General features: G+C 31.1%; 1 protein-coding gene and 1 pseudogene across 2 annotated transcripts; both read right to left on the bottom strand.

Annotated features, from left to right (window-relative positions):
• Window positions 1–6,717: 6,717 nt before the first annotated feature.
• LOC114299408 (beta-amyrin 28-monooxygenase) lies at window positions 6,718–12,817 on the bottom strand. The gene is made up of 3 exons (XM_028244130.2): window positions 11,789–12,817; window positions 7,516–7,703; window positions 6,718–7,180 (listed from the first exon to the last, which is right to left on the bottom strand). Exons 1-3 carry the CDS (start codon window positions 12,717–12,719, stop codon window positions 6,881–6,883), a joined length of 1,419 nt encoding a protein of 472 aa, XP_028099931.2. The 5' UTR covers window positions 12,720–12,817; the 3' UTR covers window positions 6,718–6,880.
• A 1,916-nt stretch (window positions 12,818–14,733) lies between these two features.
• On the bottom strand, window positions 14,734–18,726 carry LOC114285152 (beta-amyrin 28-monooxygenase pseudogene; annotated as a pseudogene). The gene is made up of 3 exons (XR_014341328.1): window positions 18,192–18,726; window positions 15,333–15,520; window positions 14,734–15,090 (listed from the first exon to the last, which is right to left on the bottom strand). The product of XR_014341328.1 is annotated as a beta-amyrin 28-monooxygenase pseudogene (transcript).
• Window positions 18,727–19,926: the final 1,200 nt, after the last annotated feature.

Here is a 19,926-nt window from a genome sequence, read left to right as displayed (position 1 = left end):
GAATGGAAAAATGGCGTCGGAAGCCAGAAATTCTATCTGGTGAGAGGAGATTTTTTAAATGTTTTGCCATTCTCCCCAGCCAATATGATTATGCTAAGCCAAAAAACAAAGCAAAGAAGGAGAGAACTTACAAGTGGCGAAGGAGGTAGAGAAGAGTAGGAGGTCGCAGAGGTAGTTCGTAAGGCAATCTAGCGACGGGCATCTAAAAGCGTGTATCTATTTGAAAAGACGTCGAAATCTTAAATCATAATAAATGAGAGTGTACGAAGAGGCGGGAAGTTGAAATGATAACCGAAAAGCGTGTGGACAGACATTCGCGTTGGAATACGATCAGTCGCCGAATTTCGACTCTAACGCTTCGAGTTCAAAGCCAAACACTCCAGCCAATTGCCGCTAGTGGAATGCTTAGGGGGCAATTGTGGGGGCCGAATATTGGGAGTCGTAGAGATTCCGGAGAGTCGAACATTGAAGAATCAAGATTCGAAACATTCGGCCATTGCCACGAAAACTCAGACCCAACCTTATTCGGCTAGATAGTCGATTAAGCAAGGGGCCGAATGAAGATCGGTTTATTACAAAATATGCCGAATAGGAGGTTGGATTTGGAACTAATCCCGAGGCCCAAAGAAAAAAGATATAAATAGAAGAGACATAAGCTAGAAAGAGGTATGTGATAATTGTGGTGTTTAACTTAGAATACAAGTAATCTAGAACGAGAGATTGACTTGTCCGTCGGAGTGCTAAATCCGGCATCCCCAACCGGAGTGTTTACTTCCTTTCAGGTGTCTATCGGTGGATCACGAGCGTCCCCTAGGATTAGAAGAGTATTTCCAAAAACCACTTCTCCACAATGGCCTATTCGGCCAGCAATCTAGTTCTATTCGGCCACGGCCAGCCCACTTCACTCGCCTTCTCGGCAATCTTATCCTGAGGCTAAAACTATTATAAGCCGACTTTTACGCAGCTCCTATTTATATACGGCAACTCAAACTCAGCCCCCACAACTCCAATGTAACACACACACAAAAATTCTTTAGTGTACTTTTTTTAAAAGGCAAATTACACTTTGCCCCCCTAAAGTTTTACCCATTTCCCACTTTGACTCTTTAAGTTTGATTTTTCTCATTTTGGCCCTTCATATTTGCAATCTTTCTTGCTTTGACCTTTTAAGTTTGATTGTTCCCACTTTGACCTTTCTTGTTTGTAATCCTTCCCACTTTGGCCCTTCATGTTTGTAATCATTCCCACTTTACTCCTAGACTAACTTTCGTCCAAAAAATTAACCAAATCTGTCGTATCAACAACACACCAACTCCATGTGCGATGTAAAAAATTTACTAAAGATGAAAAAAATGAAAAATAGAAAAAAAAATTATAATTTGTTTTAGGCTTTAGTGAACTTTTTCTTCAAATTTATTCATAAACATTATTGCATTATAGATGCATCTAGATTAGATGTACCTAAATAAATAAAAACAAATTTAACTAAAAAAAAATAAAAAAGTTTACTAAAGACGAAAAAAAATTAATATATACTGACTCAAACACTTGTATTGTCAATTCTGAAATGAAAAGTTTACTATTTTTTTTTATTATTATTATTTTTATTTATTTATTTTTTAACGTACGTCTAAGCTAGATGCATCTCTAATGTAATAATGTTTATGAATAAATTTGGAAAAAAATTCACCAAAGGCTAAAAAAAAAAATTCAATTTTTTTGTTTTCTATTTTTTTATTTTTTGCATCTTTAGTGAATTTCTTACATCACACATGAAGTTGATGTGTTGGTGATGTGACAAATTCTGTTAGTTTTTTGGATGGAAGTCAGTCTAGGAGTAAAGTAAGAAGGATTGCAAACATGAAATGCCAAAATGGGAAGTATTGCAAACATGAATGACCAAAGTAGAAAAAATCAAACTTAAGGGCCAAAGTGGGAAGGATTGCAAACATGAAGGACCAAAGTGAAAGATTGCAAACATGAAGGGCCAAAGTGGAAAAAATTAAATTTAAAGGGCCAAAGTAAGAAATGGGTGAAACTTTAAAGGGAGAAAAGTGTAATTTATCCTTTTCCAAACGTAACACTCTAATCAATGTATTCCCAAATAACACTCCAATGTAACAAATACAAAAGTATTAAAAAACTCCTTAGTGTACTTTTTCTAAACGTAACACTCACAATTTGAAATTATATATTTATCCAAAACTTACTAAGGAATTTTTGTATTCCTTTTGGAATGGTTTGAAAAATCACATATCCTTTTTGAATGGCTTGAAGAATACTACATCTTTTTTGTGTGTTACATTAGAGTGTTAGACTGACGACCCCGACATGCATATCATTATTGCATATTATTTTATTAAGGAAATATGCATGTTTAGGTGTTTAATTTTGGTGTATATCTGTTTGATTATGAAATATCTGTTAAAATACCTATCTTGTATCAGAAATTGAAGGCCCAAACGAATTCAGAAACCAAAATTGGCTAGTACCATAGGCTAATTAGAATATTTAGACCCATATGGGAAGTTTGATTAAAATTTAATTCAAATTAAATTAATTAGAATTAAATCATTAGAATTGAATAAGATTAATTAGACTAATGTTAGATTAATTAACCTTCAGCCTACTTAATTAGTCTAACCTAATCTAACCTATATATATATATATATATGTATATGCTATAAGCTAAGAGAATGAACTCATAACATTACATTTGTGCTGAAATTTTGAATGAATGAGATCATTTGAGAGAGAGAGAGAGGGAGAGAGAGCTCAAGAACTTGAAGAATTGCTTGGAGGATTAAAAAATTAGGAAGAAAAGTCAAGTTTTTGCAAGAATAAGCTTAGTTGAAAACTCTAGGTATGAAATCCAACTTCAATTCTTGATAATAACTCATCTGGTAAATGAATTCATGAAGATTATGAGCTTAATCACAAGAAAATGGTTGAATGATGTTGAATTTAAGGCTAGAGCATACATGCATGCATAATTCCATCATATTTGATCATTTTGAGCTTGAGTTTTAGTGTTCTTGTTAAATTGAGAGATGAATTTTACATGCATCAAAGAATTACAAGTTTTTAGGAGTTTAATTTCATGCTTTGAGGTTTTGTAAAGAGTTTGAAAGAAATTCCATAAGTACATGGAGATTTTGGTTTCAAATTTGCCAATTCATGGTATTTTCGAGCTTATAGTTTCAAATTGAGTTCATACATATGTTTTTCTATGTATTTTCAAGAGTCTGATACAACCATGCAAGTTTCGAACTTAGATATTCATGTTTTGAGACTTGAACTCTGTTATGGAAAACCTAGAATTCAGTCACTTCGCTCGAGCGGTGAAGATATTGCTCGAGGGCACTTTGCATGCATCTAGCATTTTTGCAGAAACGTTGCACATAGCTTGAGCGACCGAATGTCCGCTCGAGTGAACTCATCTTTCATTACACTTGGTTCAAGCGAGCCTAGATTTCAAGCATCCAAAACTTTTGCAGGCCATACAGACCGCTTGAGCGACCAAAGGTTCGTTCGAGCAAACAGCCCTATTTCAGTAACTTTTGCAAAATACTTTCAAATGCTTACTTTTATTCCCATGATCTTTCAGGAATTCTTGGGCATTATTTAGGCATCATTAATGAGAGAATAAAGTAGAAACACATTTAAGAAAATTGAATTAAGTTGGAACGTTTGATTAGACAATGTGTTTCAATGTGTATCTTTATTACGTGTTTTGTGTAGGTGGTCATCTGAAGGTTAACATCAGTTCAAACCCACAGTGAGTAATATCTCTATAAAGATATGTTCGAAAAGTATTTTGAATTGCTCAATAATGATATTTTGAAATCTTATTTTGTTATCTCTGAATGAATGTCTTTTTTAAAAATTGTATTCGCGACATCTTTTAGTAAGGCCCTTGTCTGGGGGACATAATATCATGGCCTATTAGATTAATTGAAACACAGAGATCTCTGATGTTAGACCCTAGTGGTTCACATTGAATTACCCGTTATGGTTTTATTTATTGACCCGTTGTGGTCCTATTGAACTGACCTTAATGATCCCATTGACTTCGACATATTGGTTTATTGTTTCTCTATTGGATGTTATCACGTATAATGATTTGCAATGAATATTGTTGAAACAGATGATTGATATGAATTTGATATATGACTATTATACGAATTGTTTTGGATATTAAAAAGATATGTTTTATGAAATGTTGGACTTTATTCATTAAATCTTTTATATTGATGTTACTCACTAGGCTCCAGCTCACCTCTCTCCCTTATATATAGGGATTTTTGCGGTTCGGTTACGATCGGAAAACCTCCAATCCGCCAGATTAGCAGATTGGAAAAAATCAATCTGCATCCGTCCTACGAATTGATGGATGCAGATTGAGCAAATTGGCTAATGGATGCGAATCAGTTTGGTAGTTTAAACTTTTACAAATTTTAAACATAATACAAGTTGTCAATATTTTTTTTTTTGGGATAACAATCCAACTCAATATAACCAAAAGATTATCAAGTAAATTGTCAAATACCAATAATATATACGTATAAAAAACCATGCTTTATCAAAATTATTTCATTATTTCTTTTATTCAAAAACTATTTAATTTGATTTTTTTTTTAAATGACAAAATTAAGTCTTATATTTTCCACACAAAAATACCAAATATCAACACTTACCATTTGATAAAAGGATTTCCAAATTGAAAACACAATAGAATATCTGAACTCTTTTTCAATTGAAAATATAAACAGAATATCTAAACAAATTAAAAACACAAAGTCTTACAAATTACTAGGGGCGTTCGCGATTTGATGGTTCGGTTGCGGCCAAAAAAATCTCAAATCCGCCATCAGTCCAAAACTAGGCGGATTAAGAAAAATCATTCCACGACCGTCTGCTCGTCATCATGCATCCATCCAAAATGCAACAGATCGGTTCGGTTCGTTTCGGTCATTTTGGACGAATTGGAATATCCAATGCTCACCCCTACTTATATATATGTAAGTGAGCATGTGGATCGTCAAGTTTAAAGATACTTTGGGAGTCCACCTTTTTTGAGAAGCCTATGTGAAGTGCATCCGTGATGGGGTGTTACTTGGTCTCAAGCGGAGCCAAGCTTGTCAACCTTTTTTTTTTTTTGGTCGTTGTTATTCGGGAACTTTTTTTTTGTGTGTAATGATATTGTGTAAAACGAGTTGAAGTTTGTTGAAAATATATTTAAGTATGAGGATTGAATTTAAATTATTTGTGAGATTTGTAATGTAAGCACTACTCAATGGAATTATTCTTATTTTGTTATAGCTTCCATTAAACCCCATTTATAATTATACAATGTGACTTTGTTATAGAGGCCAAAGGTAATCAAGGATTACTGGCCGGTCATGACTTAAATCTTTAGGGACAGGTTCGGGTCGTGACAGTTATATTAAAATGTTATGTTTGAGAAAAGTACACAATAAAATTTTTGTGTGTTACATTAGAGTGTTACAATAAGAAATTTTTTTGGAGTGTTATATTATAGTGTTACGTTTCGGGAAAGTACACTAAGGATTTTTTTTTTTTTTTAGTGTTACGTTTGAGTGTTACATTGGAGTGGTACAGTTTGAAATTATACATATGTCCAAAACTTACTAAAAAGTTTTTGTACTGCTTTTGAAATATTTGAAAAATCCCACATCCTTTTGGAATATTTAAAGAATCTCATATTTCAATTCATTTTTATACTCTTTTTGAAATGTTTTTCAAATAAAAAAAATTCTCATGTAAAAATTCATTTCAAATTTGATTCTCTAATATACCTTACCTTTCTAGCATAAAAGAAAAAAAGAGAAGGAAACATAATATAAATAAGGATATAATCGTAAATCTAATTTTTAAATAATATAATACATATATCTTTTCATCATCAATAGGATTAATTGGTCTATACAAAAATTCTTAGAACTGAATGAATCACCATTTCTTAATATGAAATTTATTGATAAATTTTCCATTAATCAATGCATGTAAAATTGGCCCACCCAATGCTTATATAGCATAGCCACTTGGTGAAACAGAAGATATTGGTACATTTGGAAAGATGAACTTGGCCATGAAGTAAGGATCAACTGTGGTCAATAAACAACTCAACTATAGTTTTGGATAAAGCTTAGGGGTGGAAGAAACCTCCTATTATAGAGGTGATTTTTGAAAGATACATGCTATTTTAATAATTTTTTAATTTTTTTATGAAAAAAAATATAGAAAAATAAAAAAAGTGATATGACAATTTATAGTAATTTTTTGATTTCTTAACTAAAGTACTTATTTGGTTTTATTTGTATATTAAACATCATCTAAGCTCTCTGGCTAACAATAGTTGATGAGGTGGTATTATTGATTTTTTTTTTTTTTTTGGTAGATATAGATCAATGCAACTCATTTCTCCGTTAAACTCTCGATTAATTAGTTTAAGGCAAAAAGGGCCTCCACGCCTATTAACCATATTTTTAACAAAATGTAATTCCAAATAAATAATAGAGTACTTTTGACAAGCAAATGCCTCACATACATACACAATTCCTGATGTGCATTCTAGAATTCTATCTTCAGGAGATAATCTAGTCATGTCCAGTCAGGCTTGTTGAACCTTGGGTCTGCTTACCCAAATTATTCCTTGTATGAAAAACACAAATCGAATTACTTCATAGCCACAACTTTTGCATCAATACATAGGAATTTATTATTGGTTATACCTCCTAACCATAGTGACATAGACAGATACTTCAGGATAAAATACATATAAACAGATACTTTAGGATAAAATACATATAATGAATATATAATTGAGCGAGTGAGAAGTTAACAATCTAGAGCAAATCTAAGCTTTGTGAGGGAAAAGGCAAATCGGAAGGCCTTTTTTAGCATTAGGCATGGGATCGAAAACAATCTTCTCATTAGGAATTACTTTCTCCCACTTGAACCTCTTTACCAGATTATGCATGAACACTAGTATTTCCAATCTAGCATACTCTTTTCCTGGGCACATTCTTGGTCCTCCTCCAAAAGGCACGTATGTGTAAGGTACGGGTCCAGATCCCTCAAACCTTGATGGGTCAAACTTGTGTGGCTCGAAGAAGAATTCTGAATTTTTATGTGTCGAGTTCGCACTCCAATATAACTGATGATTTCAAAATGAAATAAGAAAAATAAAATGAAAATGACAAGGTAAGTTATTAAGTAGCTTACAATTTCAAACAAGTACATAATACAAATAATCTAGTCCAGATCTAAACTAGAGGCAAACAAATAAAATAAAGATGCTATAATTATCGGATCGGCTTGATTTTTTTTTATGTGATATATACGAAGAAGAGTCTTAAAAAATGAACGATTTGAATCTAAACGAGTCCCGTAGTGAGTCCCATTGGCCCAAACAGCACCTCTCTGGTCCAAATCTAGACCCGAGAAATTCCAATCTCATAAAACAATTATATATGAAATTTTGGTCATTACCTTGCAGCCTTTTGGAATTGAGAAACCATTGTACATGAAATCTGTCATTGCTTCTCTAAAAGCTCCTTGGAGGGGTGGTGCAAGTCTCATCACTTCACACGCTACATTCCATGAATACTTCATCTTCTTAATATCATCCCAGTTCAACAATTCCACTGGAGCTTTTGATTTCGCAATTTCCATTTGCTCTGTTCACAACAATGCAAAATACAATCATTTGCAATTAATTTAGTAACTTTATCTTCTTGTGGATCATTCGAATCTTTGGCTTCTTAGGGAAAATTAATAAAACATTAAAAGAAACATTATATTAAATAATTGATAATTTTTCTAAGGTGGTTCAATTGGGCAGATACTACTCAATTCGTAACATTTCTTCCAGCTATTATAATTTGGGGTTGGTTTGACAAGTTTTCTTTCAATAACATTTTGTTTTCTATTTGGGTAAATTATACTTACCTCCTTTGAGATTTGAAAAAAATACGGTCACCTCCACACCTTTGACATAGTTATACCGATTTCTTTTTTAGTAAAACTAAATTGATTGAAACTAATGCAGCTAGTGAAATAAACAAAGATAAATATATATTTTTTCATAAAAAAAATGATGACAAGGTCTATTTTTTCATTTATACAACTAAGGAATTACTAATAAAAAATTGTCTAACTGTAATGTCAATTAAATTATCAAGAGATATAAGTGTAATTTTGTCAATAATATGGGCTTAACTGTATTTTTCAAAAATTTCAAGGAATGTCATTGTAATTTACCCTTTCTATTTTTATTTACTTTTTTTTTTAATTTTTTATTTTTACCTTTTTCAAGATAAAGTTGTTAATGCTTAAAAGTTTTTTTTGGGTTTGGACCTGACTTACCCCCCCAATCTTGTGCCTACTGTGAGCCCATTGTGGTCATCCTAAGTGCTACTCAAGTAGATTATTCACGTAAAAATTAAGTTGTTGGAGATTAATAGATATATAATTAAATTATATTTGTCTTTAAATAATAGAGAATTTTTTTTTCTTTTAGATCCCTAATAATATTTGTTTAGAAAGATAATGACAACACAATTGTCTATATTAGTATAGGTTCTCCAAAACATACAGTGACAAAAATAACGCCATTACACCCCTTCAAATACCGCCTATTACTTTTTTTAACTCATTTAAAATTTTAAAATTTTATAACTTTTGATCTTTCTTTTTTTTAAATATAAAATTTGTAATTTTGAAATCATTTCATTAAGATCTATGAAATAAGATGCATGATGAATACAAAATTATAAAAAGAAAAGTTGATGAAATTTTACGAACCTAAGATAGGTTAGTAAAATTTTGGTTGGTCAGTAAAATTTCGATGACCAAGTCAGTCTAAATTCGTGAGATTTTGATTGGTCAATAAAATTTCGATGACCAAGTCAATGGTAAAATTTCGGTTAGTCAGTGAAATTTTAATTTAGAGAAATTTTACGTAGGTTAATGAGATTTCAAATAGGATTCTAAAGATGTAATAAAAAATTATTAAATTTTAAATTTTGAAATCACTTAAATAATGTAAAAACTCACAGAAGAGAGAAACAACATTACGAGAGATATGTTAAAATTTATAAAGTCATTTTGGACTATACATGTTAAAATTTATCCTTTATCATTTTAAGATTTCAAATTTCAGGGACTTTAACTAGCAAGTATGATTTCAAAAATAGTCTACTTATTTATTTATTTATTTATTTATTTTTCTAAATAGCAGTATCAAAAAACGTATGGCTATTAGTGATATGACTAAATATCTGTTGGAATAATTTTCTGTGTGAATAAAATAAACTGAAATTAAATCAAACAAAATAAAATAAATCTTACAGAATTTATTTCATTGAACTGAATAAATAATTTAATACCAAGTCGAGTGTGTGACACTCTGTCCGTAAGACAGATTCGCCCCGTTACGATGCTTACGATTGAGTGGCGTCTATCTCCCATGATACAATGATCTTAATCAATTTGTAGTAGCACTCCAAAACAAATTATTCGGCGAACCAAACCTGTGTTCTAACTCTCTGATTATTTAATCTAAATATAATATATGAAGAATAAATACGACAGAGCAAAATCTGGACAGAAAAGGCAAAGAGCAGACTGATTTTCGGATCTGAAAAACATGCTGGACAGTGCTGGTATATATAGAGCTGAACAGGTGCAAAAATTTGAACTGAACATGTGTGTTTTGAATTGAACAGATATGAGTTTAAATTCAAACAGATTTGAAACTGTTTCAACAGATGCAGCAGTTAAAAACCTGTTCTGAAACTGCCTGGACAATTTGGAATTCAAATCTGTCCAAAATTAAACCTGTTCGGGTTCAACAGAAAAAACCTATTTGGATTGTTATAAAAGTTGTGGAATTTATCTGAAAGATATGAACAAAAAATTTTGAATTTTAAATTCAAATTCGGAATTTAAATTCCCGCAAATTATTTTTGAAAAAATTCAAATAAATTTTGTTCAAAAAATTAATACAAGAACCGACCCGACCCACAACCCACACCCGCGCCTGGCACGGCTGGACGAACGGCGACAGTACGCGCGTGTGGTGGTTTGGGCTAAGGTTCACTTTGTGCATAACTCCTCCCTTCTACAAACTTGGGGTGCCCCTTGGGGCTCAACACAAGTATTGTAGGCTAGAGCTTATAAACTCAACAAAACTCTCTTCAAGTTTCAATGTGGGACAAGCCTCACAAGGAAACCCACATTGAAAACTTAAATGTTCAATTCCACGAACCCGAAAACGACGTCATGTTCCCATTCACTTATAAATGGTTTTGACGAGCCATCTTCACCATGTGACTTGCCACGCGGCAAGGAACATTTCACCTCTTCGGACCTGTCCCAAAAGACGTTCGGGGCCCACTCAATTTTGGGCTCAAAGTCGGCCCAAAATATGCCTATATTAACCATTTTTCCAACAATATTGGCTTGTATCAACCAGTATACCAATAAATATATAATGAACATTAGAGCTCTCAAATATTAATAAGTATCGGCCGATATTTAAAACACGATTAACACTTTCTTCGAAATATCATCTAGCAACTAATTCAAAGGCCACAGATAAGGTCTCATTTGGCAACTTTCAGTTTTAGTCAAAAAATCACTATAAATTATTACATCACTCTTTTTATTCTTTTTATATATTTTTTTTGTAAAAAATTAAAAAAATTACTAAAATAACCTATTTGACCTAGGTGATGATAAACCAACGTTGAATTGTGGTATTAAAAAAGTGGCAGAGCGAATCCAAAACTGTATGTGCTTATCTATACTATATATTAAGCAAAAGGGGGTTTTTAACCCCAAGCTTTATGGGAGCTTCAATCTCCCAATCTAAATTTCTTGATTTTTTTATTTAAAAAAAAAAAGAACCTTAGGATTTATTAACTTCTCCCAACTTCTAAGTTTTACCCTCATAATAACACTTTAATGAATTAAAAATAAGCATAAAAAAAAATTCTTTGAAATCCAACACATATGAATTCCTTGAAAAGTCCCAACACATATGATTATTATCCCTCATAATAACACTTTAATGCATTAAGAATAAACATTAAAAAAATTTCTTGAAAAGTCCAACACATATAATTATTATCAAAATATTAAACTTTAATATAATATAATAAAAAAAGATATTTAATTCCTTAAAAAGTCCAACACATATGATTATTATCAAAATATTAAACTTTAATATAATATGAAAAATGAAAAAAAGAAGAGATTTAAAAAAAAAAAAAAAAAAAGATATTTAAAAATCGCAATTCACATATATTGATAATTGTAAATATATTAAGGAAAATGAGATTTTTAAACCCCAAGTCTTGTGGGAGCTCCAATCTCTCAATCTTGATTTTCTAAATTTTTGATTTAAAAAAAAAAAAAAAAAAAAAACCTCAACATTTATTGATTTTTGTCAAAATTCTCTTATCAGCATTTATTAACTTTTTTTCAATCCACATGCCTGCATTTATTGATTTAGTCAAAATCCCTGATTAGCATTTAAAATCTTATCATATAAATAATTATAAATGCAGTCCGTGCATAGTTACTGCAGTAGCCTTTTTAATTTTTCCTGTACACTATGGTTAGTGATAAGATTGTTAAATTATTTTTATAAAAAATATTTAAAAATATAATTTTTATATTAAAAAAAATTAAAATAACTATAAATATTTATAATTATCCCGTATATAGCACTGGTGATAGAATGGAATAAAATATGTACCCTCGTACACTCGTTGATAAACATGAGGAAGCTCCGCAAGAAACATGACAATGGAAGCGCAGACGGAGCTAGCAGTGGCGTGGCCAGCAATCAACAAACCCAAGATTTTATCAGCAATATCAGCCTCTTTCATGAAATTTCCATTTTCATCACTCGTCACAAGCATATGTGACAATATATCTTGTGTCGGCGGACCCTTTCCATCTCCCAAATCAACCTTTCTCTGCTTAATAATCGCCAAAAGCTCCTTCCTAATAAACTCCGAGGCCTTGATAGATCTCCGGAACGGTGTTCCAGGCAAATCAATAGGGATGGACAAAATTCCAGCAACCAAAATCTCAAAAGGATCGGCGAATTTAGCGACGTGGTTCGGATCATCGATGTTGATAAACAAGCGACAAGCCAACCAAAATGTGTATCGCTTGGTGAGAGGGAAAACCACCACTTCGCTGCCAACCCAATCGGAATCGAAGTGTCGCTGTGAAATGGTATCCATGACACCAATATATTGTTGTAAAGCTTCAGGTTTGAGGAAGTTTGGGAGCATTTTTCTGAGAGTGATTTCTTCTTGTTTGGAAGAGGTTTGGGTTGAGGATGGGAAGATTTTGTCCATGGAGCTAAGCGAACATGCTTGGACGAGCCTGTTCTCGTTCGAGAATAAGAACTTGTTACCGGCTGCACCGGCGAACACGACTGTTGGGGAGCCTAGAAGATTTGTCTTGAAGACGTCGGATGAATACTTGTATATGCGGTCGAATACGAATTTTTCCGGGTGACCTCTCCAGCCGGTGGCCAGGAACTCGAGGGTCTCGCCGATCAACGGCCACCCAGTGGAGCCAGGCGGGAGGGTGAGGTTTTTGAAGTTGGATTTGTAGAAGAGTAAGACAAAGAGAAGAAAGAGGCAGAGGAGAGAGAGGAAGAAGAACTCCATATCTACTATAGTTGCCTCAACAATTCAATGGGTTGTGGAATGAGTTTGGAACCAAGTCAAGTGTTACAGTTTCAAACTTTATATTTGTCCAAAATTTTACTAAGAAATTTTTATAATTCTTTTGAAATATTTAAAAAATGTCATATTTTTTTAAAATATTAAAAAATTTCATATTTCAAGTCATTTTTATATTCTTTCTGAAATGTTTCCAAATAATAAATATTCTCATATAAAATTCATTTCAAATTTAATTTACATACATTGTTTACCTTAACTTTTTAACATAAAAGAAAAAAAAAAGAAAAAGAAAAAAAAAAACATAATAGAAATAAAGGTATAACAATATAAATCTAATTTTTAAATAGTATATTACATATATCTTTTCAAAATTATTAGAACTAATTGACTTATAAAAAATTTAGAACTAAATATATCATCATTCCTTAATATGAGATTTATACAAAAAATTTCCATTAATCGACCCATGTAAAACTGGCCCCCCAATGCTTATATTATTAGAGAAAAGTTCGGGATCATGAAAATTTTCTCATGAAAATGATTATGAAAGAGTTATGATCCTTAGATTACCTTGATTAGTGTGTGGTGTTTTATTCTAAGTGTAATCTAAGGGTTACAAAACTTTTATGATTATTTTCATGAAAGATTTTTCATGATACCTAGCATTGCTGATATTATTATATAGCATAGCCACATAGCCACTTGGTGAAGAGAAAAGTTAGGGATTATGAGAAAAAGTTTATGAAAATGATCATGAAAGAGTTATGATCTTTGGATTACCTTAATTAATGTATGGTATTTTATTCTAAGTATAATTTAAGAATTATAAAATTTTTATAATTATTTTCATAAAAAAATTTTCATGATACCTACATTGCTGCTTGGTGAAACAGAAGATATTGGTACATTTGGAAAGATGAACTTGGCCATGAAGTAAAGATCAACTGTGGTTAATAAACAACTCAACTATGGTTTTGGATAAGCTTAGGGGGGAAGAAACCTCCTATTAAAATAGAGGTGATTTTTCAAGGAAGAGGTAGCCTCGTTTTGAGAGCAGATTATTTTATTAATTTTTTAAATTTTATGAAACGGTGTAAAAAAAATAAAAAAAGTGATATAATAATTTATAATAATTTTTTTTAAATTTTTTTTAACTAAAATATTTATTTAGTTTTATTTGTGTATTAAACATCATCAATGTCCTCTAACTGACAACCATTAATGAGATTTATTTATTTTATTTTATTAATATTATTATTATTTTAGATATAGATCGATGCAACTCATCTCTCCGTTAAACTCTCAATTACTCTGTTTAAGACAAAAGAGTAATGATTCATCCCCCTTTTCCCCTACCCCCTTTGACCCCCTCTCTCTCTCATTGGTTACCTTTTTTTTTTTTTTTTTCTTTTTTTTCCTGCTCCTCCAATCACCACCTGCCACGTGACAAGGGGGTGAAGGGGTGACCCCCAAAAGGGGTCCCAAGCATTATTCAAGACCAAAAACGGCTTCCACACCGACTATCCATATTTTAACATGTAATTCCAAATAAATAATAGGTTACTTTTGACAAGCAAATGCTTCACGTACATACACAATTCCTGGTGTACATTCTAGAATTCTATCTTCTATGAAAAACACAAATCGAATTTCTTCATAGCCACAACTTTTGTATCAATACATAGGAATTTATTACTCGTTATACCTCCTAACCATAGATGGCGCTGTATGGGAAGAATTTTTTTTTTGTTTTTTTTTTGGATTTTTTCTATTAAAAGACAAATTGGTTATAAAACCAAAAAAAATAAATCCAAACAAAATATCGCATCAAACCCTATAATTATTTCACTTTTTCTCTCGCAAACATCACATTCAACTACAAAAAAACCTCAATTATCTTTCCAAACACCAAAAAAAAAAAAAAATCTCCAATAATATCCTACAATTAAAAAAACTTAAAAAAAATCACTTCTCAAACACCCACATAAACAGATACTTTAGGATAAAACACATAATAAATATATAATTGAGCGAGTGAGAAATCAACAATCTAGAGCCAATTTAAGCTTTGTGAGGGAAAAGACGAATCAAAAGGCCTTTTTCAGGATTAGGCATGGGATCGAAAACAATCTTCTCGTTAGGAATTACTTTCTCCCACTTGAACCTCTTTACCAGATTGTACATGAACACTAGTATTTTCAATCTAGCATACTCTTTTCCTAGGCACATTCTTGGTCCCCATCCAAAAGGCACATATGTGTAAGGTACGGGTTCAGTTCCTCAAACCTTGATGGGTCAAACTTGTGTGGCTCGAAGAAGAATTTTTATGTGTCGAGTTCGCACTCCAATATAACTGATGATTTCAAAATGAAAGAAGAAAAATAAAATGAAAATAACAAGGTAAAGTGATTAAGTAGCTTACAATTCTTGATTTTTTTAATGATATATACAAAGAATCCTAAAAAATAAACGGTTCAGATCTAAAAGAGACCCATAGTGGGCCCCATTGACCCAAACAGCACCTCTCTAGCCTAGATCAGGATAGGAGAGATTCCAATCCCGTAAAACAGTTGTATATGAAATTTTGGTTATTACCTTACAGCCTCTAGGAATTGAGAAATCATTGTACATGAAATCTGTCACTGCTTCTCTAAATGCTCCTTGGAGGGGTGGTGCGAGTCTCATCACTTCGCACGCTACATTCCATGAATACTTCATCTTCTTAATATCATCCCAGTTCAACAATTCCCCTGGAGCTTCTGATTTCGCAATTTCCATTTGCTCTGTTCACAACAATGCAAAATACAATCATTTGTAATTAATTTAGTTACTTGATCTTCCTGCGGATCATTCAAATCTTTGGCATCTTAGGGAAAATTAATAAAACATTAAAAGAAACATTATATTAAATAATTGATAATTTTTTCTTTATCCCATCAATCCGACTAAGGTGGTTCGATTGGGCAGATACTACTCAATTCGTAACATTTCTTCCGGCTATTATAATTTGGGGTTGGTTTGACAAGTTTTCTTTTAATAGCATTTTATTTTCTATTTGGGTAAATTATACTCACCTCCTTTGAGATTTGAAAAAAATACAGTCACCCCTACACTTTTGACATAATTATACCAATTTCTCTTTTAGTAAAATTAAATTGATTGAAACTAATGCAGATAGTGAAATAAACAAAGATAAATATATATTTTCATTAAAAAAAATGATGATGATATTCTATTTTTCATGTACACAACTAACAAATTATGATTTCAAAAATATGATTTCAAAGGAGGTGGGTGTAATTTATGATTCCAAAAACAACTAACAAATTATGATTTCAAAAATATTGTTGATGTTGGCTCCACATATCATTGATGTTGGCTCCACATATTATTGATGTATCTTAACATATCTTGCTGGCTCCACATATTATTGATGTATCTTGTTGGCTCCTCATATTATTGATGTATCTTAACATATCTTGTTATTATGTCTAGATCAACATATCTTAGAAAAATGCTTGGGAGCACTAATTAGTGCTCCCACTAATTAGGTGGCAGTGGGTCCCGCCATTAATGATGTGATGTTTTGGTCTTGGAGTTGTGTTTTTTTTTTTTTTTTTACTTTTTTAATGCATTAGTACTATTAGTGGTAGTGTTTTTAGTGGGATGAATCATTGTTGCATATCTTAACATATCTTTCACAACATATCTTAACATATCTTTCACAACATATTATTGATGTTGGCTCCTCTAGTCGATTGATGTTGGCTCATCTTTATTGATGTATCTTAACATATTATTATTTGATCAGCATATTATTATTAAAAATCGACATCTAGATCAAAAAGTATATATTTTAAAATTAGTATTTTTAGAGATCGATTAGTATTTTTAAATTAGCTCCAAACTCCTCTTTATTGATGTATCTTAACATATCTTAACATATCTTGATCAACATATTATTATTAAAAATCGACATCTAGATGAAAAATTATATATTTTAAAATTAGTATTATTAAAGATTTATTTGCCAATTAAAAAAAAAGAAAGTATGATTTCAAAAATATTATTGATGTTGGCTCCACATATTATTGATGTATCTTAACATATCTTGTTGGCTCCACATATTATTGATGTATCTTGTTGGCTCCACATATTATTGATGTATCTTAACATATTTTGTAATTATGTCCAGATCAACATATCTTAACATATCTTTCACAACATATTATTGATGTTGGCTCCTCTAATCGATTGATGTTGGCTCCTCTTTATTGATGTATCTTAACATATTATTATTTGATCAACATATTATTATTAAAAATCGGCATATAGATCAAAAATTATATATTTTAAAATTAGTATTTTTAAAGATCGATTAGTATTTTTAAATTAGCTCCATGCTCCTCTTTATTGATATATTTTAACATATCTTAACATATCTTGATCAACATATTATTATTAAAAATCGACATCTAGATCAAAAATTATATATTTTAAAATTAGTATTATTAAAGATTTATTTGCCGATAAAAAAAGAAAGAAAGTATGATTTCAAAAATATTAATGTTGGCTCCACATATTATTGATGTATCTTAACATATCTTGTTATTATGTCTAGATCAACATATCTTAATGTATCTTTCACAACATATTATTGATGTTGGCTCCTCTAATCAATTGATGTTGGCTCATCTTTATTGATGTATCTTAACATATTATTATTCGATCAACATATTATTATTAAAAATCGACATCTAGATCAAAAATTATATATTTTAAAATTCGCATTTTTAAAGATCGATTAGTATTTTTAAATTAGCTCCATGCTCCTCTTTATTGATGTATCTTAACATATCTTGATCAACATATTATTATTAAAAATTGACATCTAGATTAAAAATTATATATTTTAAAATTAGTATTATTGAAGATTTATTTGCCGATCAAAAAAAAAAAAAAAGAGTATGATTTCAAGAATTTTCTATCTATTTTTTTTAAATAACAGTATCAGATAACGTATGGCTATCAGTGATACGACCAAATATCGATCTGCATCAACCAGTTTACAAATAAATATATAACGAGTATTAGAGATCTTTAATATTAATAAGTATTGCCCAATATTTAGAACATAATTAACACTCTCTTCGTAATAGCATCTAGCAACTAATTCAAAGGCCACAACTAAAGTCCGTTTGACAACTTTCAGTTTCAGTTTTAATTAAAAAATTATTATAAATTGTTATATCACTATCTCTATTTTTCTATATATATTTTTTATAAAAATTAAAAAATTATTAAAATAACATGTTTCAAATGAGACCTAACTGATAATAAACCAATATTGAATTGTGGTCTTTAAATAATAACTTGATAAAAAAAAGTGGCAGAGAGAATACAGAACTGTGCGTGTTTATAGAATAGAATAAATATGCATGCAGAGATACGTACCCTCGTACACTCGTTGATAAACATGAGGAAGCTCCGCAAGAAACATGACAACGGAATCGCACGTGGAGCTAGCAGTGCCGTGGCCACCAATCAACAAACCCAAGATTTTATCAGCAATATCAGCTTCTTGTTTGGAAGAGGTTTGGGTTGAGGATGGGAAGACTTTGTAGACGGAGCTTGGCCACCATGCTTGGACGAGCCTGTTCTCGTTGGAGAATAAGAACTTGTTACCGGCTGCACCGGCGAACACGACTGTTTGGGGGCCTAGAAGATTTGTCTTGAAGACGTAGGATGAGTAGTTGGATATGCGGTCGAATACGAATTTTTCCGGGTGACCTCTCCAGCCGGTGGCCAGGAACTCGAGGGTCTCGCCGATCAATGGCCACCCGGTGGAGCCCGGCGGGAGAGTGAGGTTTTTGGAGTTGGGCTTGTAGAAGAGGGAGTGCAATTTCAGTGAGAGTAAGAGAAAGAGAAGAAAGAGGCAGAGGAGGGAGAGAGAGAAAAACTCCAAATCTACTATAGTTGCTTCAACAGTTCAATGGGTTATGGAATGAGTTCGGAACCCAAGTCAAGTAATGCCTTGGTCTTGTTTGGAGTGTCTTCAAAAAATTAAAAAAATTGAAAATTTATTATTCTATTTAAGTTATATTATTTTATTTAAGTTATATTACCTCTTGACCACATTACTTTAAACTCAACTTATATTTTATAAAAATTCGAATAGTGTACTTATTTAGAACATTCCAAACAACTCTTTATTGTAGAATTATGTTGAATTATCAAATATTTTATATAATACTTTTAGGTACGTACATCTACACTTATGTGAGTATTATGTTGAAAATTTGATATTTTCTCCATTCTAAAAAATATTAATTTTGCAAAATTAACTTTCATTTTTTTTAGAATATCAATTATCATAATTAATAAATTTAAAAGAAAGAAAAAAATAAGAAATTTATGTTAAAGGGACTAATATTTTAGAACAGATTGAGTAATTTATTTAGATCTCTAACATTTTTTTTTATAGGAATTTGGAATTGGTGAGCTAATTTTAGGGTTGACCCATGTGATTCAATCTATTCACCTTTTAATATTAGTTAAATAGAATATTCATAAAAAAATTTAAAATAATCGAATATTGATTGATGTATGTTTGAATTATATTTGTATTACAAAAAATGAATAGTTATTATTGAAATTATAATTGTCATACATTTTTTAAAAATAAATATGATTTTAAACAAATAACCATCAATGTTCCATCAATTTTTTACATAAATTTTCTATGAGCATTGCTATTCAAGTCCAAAAATTATACCTATTTTTCAAACCTAATAATGTGACAATCAATTAGGACATTAAAGGCAACGATCTCTCTTACATTTTCTCTAATTATCAATTAATTATATTACTTATATATCATTAAATCTATAAATAAATATTAAAAAAAAGTTTATAAAGTGAACTTGTATATCATTTTTTATTTTCTGCGCAACAAATCTTAAAAAGCAATTTGTATGACTAAAATCAATAGCAAAATTAACCTTAAATAAGTATCTTGAAATCGAATGGCTAACTAATGCTACACGTATTATTATTGGGTCACAGTTTCTTTCGAATCCAAAATCAAATTAGACGGTGTTGTTAGGTCGTGGTGGGCTCGATTTTGGGCACCTCTTGTTGATCTAAATCGTTCAACATGTAGAACTCATAAAATATATTATTTCTTAAA

This window comes from Camellia sinensis, chromosome 9 (assembly GCF_055761805.1).
Source record: "Camellia sinensis isolate YWXY chromosome 9, ASM5576180v1, whole genome shotgun sequence".
Taxonomy (NCBI): Eukaryota; Viridiplantae; Streptophyta; class Magnoliopsida; order Ericales; family Theaceae; genus Camellia; species Camellia sinensis.
The sequence above is the reverse complement of the archived record's forward strand: the minus strand, read 5'-3'. Positions and strand labels throughout refer to the sequence as shown.

Bases quoted from the DNA above. Each gene is read 5' to 3' on its own strand.
- LOC114299408 (XM_028244130.2), bottom strand. From the start codon at position 12,719: ATGGAGTTCTTCTTCCTCTCTCTCCTCTGCCTCTTTCTTCTCTTTGTC. The intron at 7,704-11,788 runs GTACATATTTTA...TGTTGTGAACAG, and splicing joins TTATCAACGAGTGTACGAGG to AGCAAATGGAAATTGCGAAA. The intron at 7,181-7,515 runs GTAATGACCAAA...TGAAATCATCAG, and splicing joins CAATTCCAAAAGGCTGCAAG to TTATATTGGAGTGCGAACTC.